Source organism: Papaver somniferum, chromosome 10 (assembly GCF_003573695.1).
Source record: "Papaver somniferum cultivar HN1 chromosome 10, ASM357369v1, whole genome shotgun sequence".
In the NCBI taxonomy this organism is placed as follows: Eukaryota; Viridiplantae; Streptophyta; class Magnoliopsida; order Ranunculales; family Papaveraceae; genus Papaver; species Papaver somniferum.
This window is the reverse complement of record NC_039367.1, coordinates 15226415-15233011: the sequence shown is the minus strand read 5'-3', so window position 1 is coordinate 15233011 and position 6597 is coordinate 15226415. Positions and strand designations below refer to the sequence as shown.

The 6597-nt window shown below is 36.7% G+C and overlaps 1 protein-coding gene across 1 annotated transcript; it reads left to right on the top strand.

Moving 5' to 3' along the window:
• Positions 1 to 298: 298 nt before the first annotated feature.
• LOC113315086 (alpha-mannosidase I MNS5-like) lies at positions 299 to 4589 on the top strand. The gene is made up of 15 exons (XM_026563402.1): positions 299 to 586; positions 848 to 890; positions 993 to 1058; positions 1149 to 1210; positions 1364 to 1463; positions 1648 to 1830; positions 2248 to 2296; positions 2379 to 2558; positions 2715 to 2835; positions 2964 to 3045; positions 3129 to 3214; positions 3347 to 3447; positions 3602 to 3743; positions 3862 to 4012; positions 4096 to 4589. Exons 1-15 carry the CDS (start codon positions 435 to 437, stop codon positions 4327 to 4329), a joined length of 1752 nt encoding a protein of 583 aa, XP_026419187.1. The 5' UTR covers positions 299 to 434; the 3' UTR covers positions 4330 to 4589.
• The last annotated feature ends 2008 nt before the right edge of the window (positions 4590 to 6597 follow it).

The following is a 6597-nucleotide window of genomic DNA, read 5'->3' as shown; positions in this document are numbered from 1 at the left end:
AATTTCCGCAATGAAAAAAAAGAAAGGGAAGGGTGGAGTTCGGCTGTGGAGAGGAAGAAGAAGAAGTCGAATGAAACTGATTTTAGGTGTACTTGATTATAGGTTTTGTATTAGGGTTAGGGATAGATTAGTAGTAATTTAATGGATTTAAGGACATATAGGTAATTGAACCACCCCATAGGGTACCCCTTATAAGGTCACCCAAATTAGGATTAGTCCTTTGTATGCCTTGAAAGTTTTAGGCATGCCCAAAATTGGTGTTCTTACAATCCTACAACACAGTTTAACTACTTTAGCTTCTTCTGCACTTGTCTGTAAACGAGGAAAATCCAACGGTTCCTAAATTCTAGCTAAAATAACTCAAGTCTTCTTTCCCTCAAAACAAAATCTTAAAATAAGGTTCTGTTTCTAAACTCTCGAATCGATCAAGAATCATGGTTCCTCCACCTAAATCTAAGCTTGGATTCTGGAAATGTTTTCTTATTTTACTCGTGATTTCTCCTACTTTCTCTACGTTAGTCATGTCTAAAATCGATCTCCGTTTGGTTTCTAAGAAGAAACAAATGAGCCAGAAAGTCCGCAAAATGTTAGTACTCAATTATCCCTGTAATCCATGATTCAATTGTACGAAGTTCTCTGATCTGGGTTTTTTTATAGTTTTGACAATTTTGTGGGGGTTTTGTGATTTTTCTCTGTTGTTGCTGGCTTAACAATTAGGTAGAGTGGGGTATGAAATTACTGATATGGGTATTCTCAATCAGTAACATTTTCTTGGCTTCTTTCAATTCTGCCTTATTGAATTATGTTCTAAAGATGTTGGTTATGACGTTTACTTGGTATTTTTCAGGTTTTATCATGCTTATGACAATTACATGACTTATGCATTTCCGGTTAGTCTCTTTTGTGTGAAATTTTAAGTAATTTTTTTGTTGTTGCACTTTTGGACTGGTTTATTAAAGTTATGTACTATACCGTTTTTTCCTATTCTGCAGCACGATGAGCTTAAACCATTATCGAAGAGTTATACAGATTCCCTTAGTGAATTAGGAAATTTGAAGGTATATATGGGTGGAATTTTAGCTCAGCCTTAGTCAGGGATTTATACTGTATCTGAAACTCATTTTACTTTTTCTATGGGTAAATTTCAGCTAGAACACTTACCCCAGAACTATAACGGATCCGCATTGACGCTTATCGAATCATTGTCGAGGTATAATACGTCCCCTATGCATTACGTTTAGGTAGCTTATTTTACAAAATTTAACATTTCTGTTTTTAGTATCCATCTTAAGGACCACATACGGCCTTTTGTTGAATGTACTGATACCTAATATCTACTCTTGATTTCTCCTACTTGTTGCAGTCTTGTTATTATGGGAAACTACACAGAATTTGAAAGAGCTGTCCATTGGCTTTCCGAGAACCTTACATTTGATGTTGATGCAAGGATAAGCCTATTTGAGGTATTTCAAATTGATAACATCAAGTTGTTATTATCTCGCTAACCTAGGTTAGAAACTTAAAATGAGTAGGAAACATGGACCATATGGATTAAGTAAATGTAAATCTTCAAGATATTTGAAAAAACTAATGAAACTATGAAGTAATCTGAGAGTGTTTTATTCCTATTTGTTATCTCAAATGTAGTGCAACATAAGAGTTCTTGGAGGGCTTGTTTCTGCTCATATTCTTGCAACTGATCCTACAAGCAGGTTAGTTCAAGGAGAATACGGAAACCAGTTACTGACTCTGGCTGAAGATTTAGGGCGGCGTTTCTTACGGGCATTTGATACTCCCACTGGATTGCCATATGCGTGGATTAATCTCAAGGTATCATTTCTTTTATATATCCTAACAGACATCTTTCCTTGTTACAATGTCTACTATCTTCTTAAAAACTCCTTTATGCCTGGCAACTTTCTAAGAACCTTTGGTATGGTTTCACGAGAATTTGAGTTGAATAATATTTTATAATGCAAACAATTCTTTGAGAAAATTTAGAGGCAGAAACTCCATCTTGTACTCTTGGAAAAACTATCTCTTGTATCTTTCGCTACAGAGTGCATATAAAAATGTATTTGCTTACACTCAAGAGCTTGACTAGATTCAGTGGCAGTTTTCCATAAGAGGTCTTCAGTAGTATTTTCTAGTTTTTGGAAAATATGAATATTTATATTTCTCTGCTGGTTTTGTTTTAAAAAAAGGATTTATGAATCCACATCAATGCGAAAATTCTTTGATGGACAGTATGGAGTGATGGAGAATGAAACAACGGAAACAAGCACATCAGGGTGTGGTAAGATGATGCTCATTAACACCAAGCATGCAGAGAAAGATCAAACATTAAGTACGCTGTTTTTTTCTTTCTCTGGAAACAGGTTCGCTCATCCTTGAAATGGGAGCGTTGTCACGGTTGACTGGCGATCCCAGGTTTGAGGCTGCAGCTTTGCGTGCTATTCGTATACTCTGGAGCATGAGGAGTCCTTTGAATCTCCTTGGTACAACTCTGGATGTGGTCACAGGCGAATGGATAGAGTATTCCTCCGGAATTGGAGCTGGTACAGTCTCCTTTAATTTGATGACTTCATCAAGATCTCAATACACTTATAGTGATAAAAAAAGTTCACCCATTCATCAGCCCCTTACTGTTCTTGATAGATGCCGAATCATGAAAATCTGAATTCTTGTACATGTTTGTAATTTTTGTTCTGTAGGTGTTGATTCATTTTATGAGTATTTAATGAAAGCTCACATTCTTTTTGGAGCGGAGGAGTACTGGGACATGTTCCATTCTGCTTATCTTGCAGTGCAGAAGTACTTCCGTCATGGTGCATGGTAGTATTCTGAACACTTCAGTTGTTTCTTTTCTGGTTGATTTTGTTCTATAGTGGGTAAAGAATGAAGAATATTATTAGTAGACTGGACATGAGGACTATTTAATGTTAACGAATGTTGTTGTTCAGGTACCATGAAGCTGATATGAGATCCGGAACAGCTACCTATTGGCAACTTACAAGCCTTCAAGCATTTTGGCCTGGTCTTCAGGCAAGTAATTGAGGCCTCGTCAGGGGTAGTATAAAGTAAATAATTATGATCAAGTTTCTGATCCTTAAATTTACAAAAAACAGGTTCTTGTTGGAGATATCGCAGCTGCTAATGTATCTCACCGTGAGTTTTTCCACGTGTGGCAGAAGTTCGGGGTGCTACCAGAAAGGTGTGGCAACCTTTCCTGATAATTTAACTTTATTTTTAAACTCCTTTCAGTTGATCTATTTTTTTTCTTGTGGGTCTACTGAATTGTATTATTGTCATGAAATTTATCTAATGGGCAGTTCATAATATACAGGTACTTGTTAGACCGTGATATGTTGCATCCTACGGAGAAATATTATCCTTTACGTCCTGAGTTAGCAGAGTCCACATTTTACTTGTATCAAGCAACCAAAGGTCTGCTTTATTTTGTTGCTCTAAATGAAGTGTGCATATTGCAACCTCTCAAATTCTTGAAAAAAAGTCGACCTTATTCTGGAGTACTGATGTTGAAACCACCAAAATCAAAACACCCTTCACCTAATATTTTGGACCTTTTATGTGTCCTCAGATCCTTGGTACTTGAAAGTGGGGGAGTCAATGGTGAACTCTCTTAATGCATTCACCAAAGTTGAAGGTGGGTTTGCAAGCGTTAAAGACGTGACGAACATGAAACTAGAAGATCATCAACATAGTTTCTTCCTTGCTGAAACGTGAGTCCTCCCCTCTGCCTTGTACTAGAGAATCAACGAGTTCCTTCTGGAGAAATTCCTTCTATTGTCTGCAGCATTTTACTCAAATAAGCTTTGACTTCTGTTTTCGTCACTCCAGGTGCAAATATCTTTACCTTCTCTATGATGATTCGTTTTTAGCTGGTAAGAATTATATCTTTACTACTGAAGGACACCCTATTCCAATAAGAAGCGATTGGCACGAGAAGCTTCCACATGCCTACACTTCGTCTAACTGGACTTCACTTAAGGTCTGATATCTACCCTGTTCCAAGACTCTTCATTTCAAAAGACAAACAGGTCAATTTAGAAACTCCGAATTTATCTTGTGCAGGGTTCAAACCACCAATCTGCACGTGCAAGTGCAATGACCATGCAAGTATGTCCAGATACTATAAACTCTGGAGGCGGTGAGGGTCATCATGTTGAGAGTGCTTGCCACATTCCTGATTTTCGTGCAAACCACAGGTGTGCAGATGATGAAGAATGTGGCACTGACTCTGTCTCTTGCAGGAAAAGAACATGTAGCGTTGCTGGCTACTGTGGGCTGTGGCTGTCAATAGCTTGATGCTATATAATCGCGCTAACTGACTACTATATAACAAGGCATTCTTTTTGCATCAACGAATAAATGCAAGTGTGCAAACCTTTAGAGAAAGACGAGAAAGCTGGACGGGTCTTGTGCTTGGTGGTATGTAAACTTATATTTATAGCAGTACAAACATAAAACGAGAAAGAGAGAAAGAACAGGAAGAATTTTTTTATTAAGGGGGATCCCATTTAACAGTCACATTTTTATACAGAGAATATGAAAATTTCTATTGTGCATTTCATCTTATTGTAGCAAACACTTCATTAACTGGGAGTGCAGAAAACAGAACCTAACAAACGTATATAGAGAAACAACACACAGACATCAAAACTCACAGCATCCTTTTCAAACCGTCTCCTTAAGAACAAGTAATGAAGCAAGAAGACCTGTAATTCCAACCATCACCGACGGAAAAGTGATGTAACTTGAAGATGGTGCCGGTGCAGGCGGGTCATGTTCATGCCAGGCATGTCACCAGGCATGTTATCGTATCCAGCAACAGACATTACAAGTACGGCAAAGAAAACGGTAAAAGTAAAATGAGCTAATGAGAAAGCCATGAGTGTTTTCTATCACACGGGCTGTAGATTACTGATTTCTGATGCTCTTCTTCTGGATTTATCCATTCTATTATATAAAGGGAACACCCGTTAGCAACAGTATTTGAAGCTGTAAATTTTGATTTACCGAAATTGCCCTCGCTTCATTTTATTTTGAAATGCAATCATAACAAGAATCAAGGGTTCCTTAGTAATTGCAATTTAAGTTTAAGTTTAAATCTTTAGGAAACCAAACGTTTACAAGGAGCAGGTTAATGGATAGGAATCTAGAAGGATCTAAATAGTGACTACTAAAGATGAAAGGGTTGTTTTATATAATTGGGTTGTGAGTTTAATTATCTAAATTCTAGAGGAATCTAGGATTCTCTGCATACAAACAACATTTATATATAGGAGAATTAAGTTAAAATTTACCCCATAGAAATCAGACTATTTTCTTCTTCTTTATGTGATTCTTTTCTGTTCCATTTTCTGGAAATCAAACAATTAAAATGTTAGGTGAGGTTGAGGTTTAATGGATCCTGGAACCACTATTTCACTTTTGCATACAGTAGACGCCATTATTACTGGAGCTCAATTTCTCAGCAGTTCATTAATTTTGTGAGTACATTCCCGCTATTTGTTTTTCTTTTTTTAATTGGTTGAGGTATGGTTTATTAATCTATCTTATTGGAAGGTTTAATTGGTACTCCAATGATTGTTTTATGATCAAATTTCTTTTTGGACTAATTTAGTGTTTCTGCTTAAGGGAATTAGATAACTCAGTGGATTGTATCGGTATAGAATGGGAAGTATCTTTGTATATCTATGAAGTTGATTTTGCAGAATTTGTTGGTATGTTTTGCAATATCCGTTTAAGCTTTAGCCCAAAAAATTGCAATATCCGTTTAAGCTTTAGTCCAAGAAATAGGTGGCGAAAGGTTGTTGTTTTAGAGGTTAAAGTTGGAAGAGTGGGTTGTATAATGGTTAGATTTACAGTTGTAGGTCAAGAGTATTCGATAAAATACCCGAGAGAGAAAAGAAAATTGCCGAAAAGATATTCGTGCTATGATGTATAGTTTTGTACTATATATTTGTATGGGTGATTTGTTCGTAATTTTTGATTAAATTGATCGCGTAAGGTTTTGAATTTTTTCATGAAATGTTGTCGACTAGAGTTAATGATTCTAACACGCGCATAGCGCGTGCCAACAGTTTTTGTATACTAAACAGATGCGACATGAAACATGCAGCAATCTTTGCCAGCATACTTTAGATCAATTATTAGACGATGATGTCCAGGGCTACTTTGTCAATATTACGAAGTTAATAGATTTGTACATATCTGTTCTAAACTAGGTAGTACTTTTTAGTTATGAGAGCAGAAGAAGCTGTAATTTGGACTGGTTAACAGTGTCTAAGCTGTTATGGTGAAAATCACAATGTGATGCATCTCTTGAGCTATTCAATGTGTGCCCAGTGTCCAAGTGTGCGTTTCCTGTTCTCTTTTGGTCGTCGGCATGTATTCCCCAACACACAACTTTCTGAGCGAGCTAGTCTGTCAGTGTGGATTGGGACAGAATTAAAGTAAACCAACTTCTAGGGGGAGAAGAAAAAACAAAAAACAGGTAAAAAACTAGTCTTTCCGAGACAATGAATTCCCAGAGATTCCATCCTAAATATGTAGACGTGCATGAGACTTTAA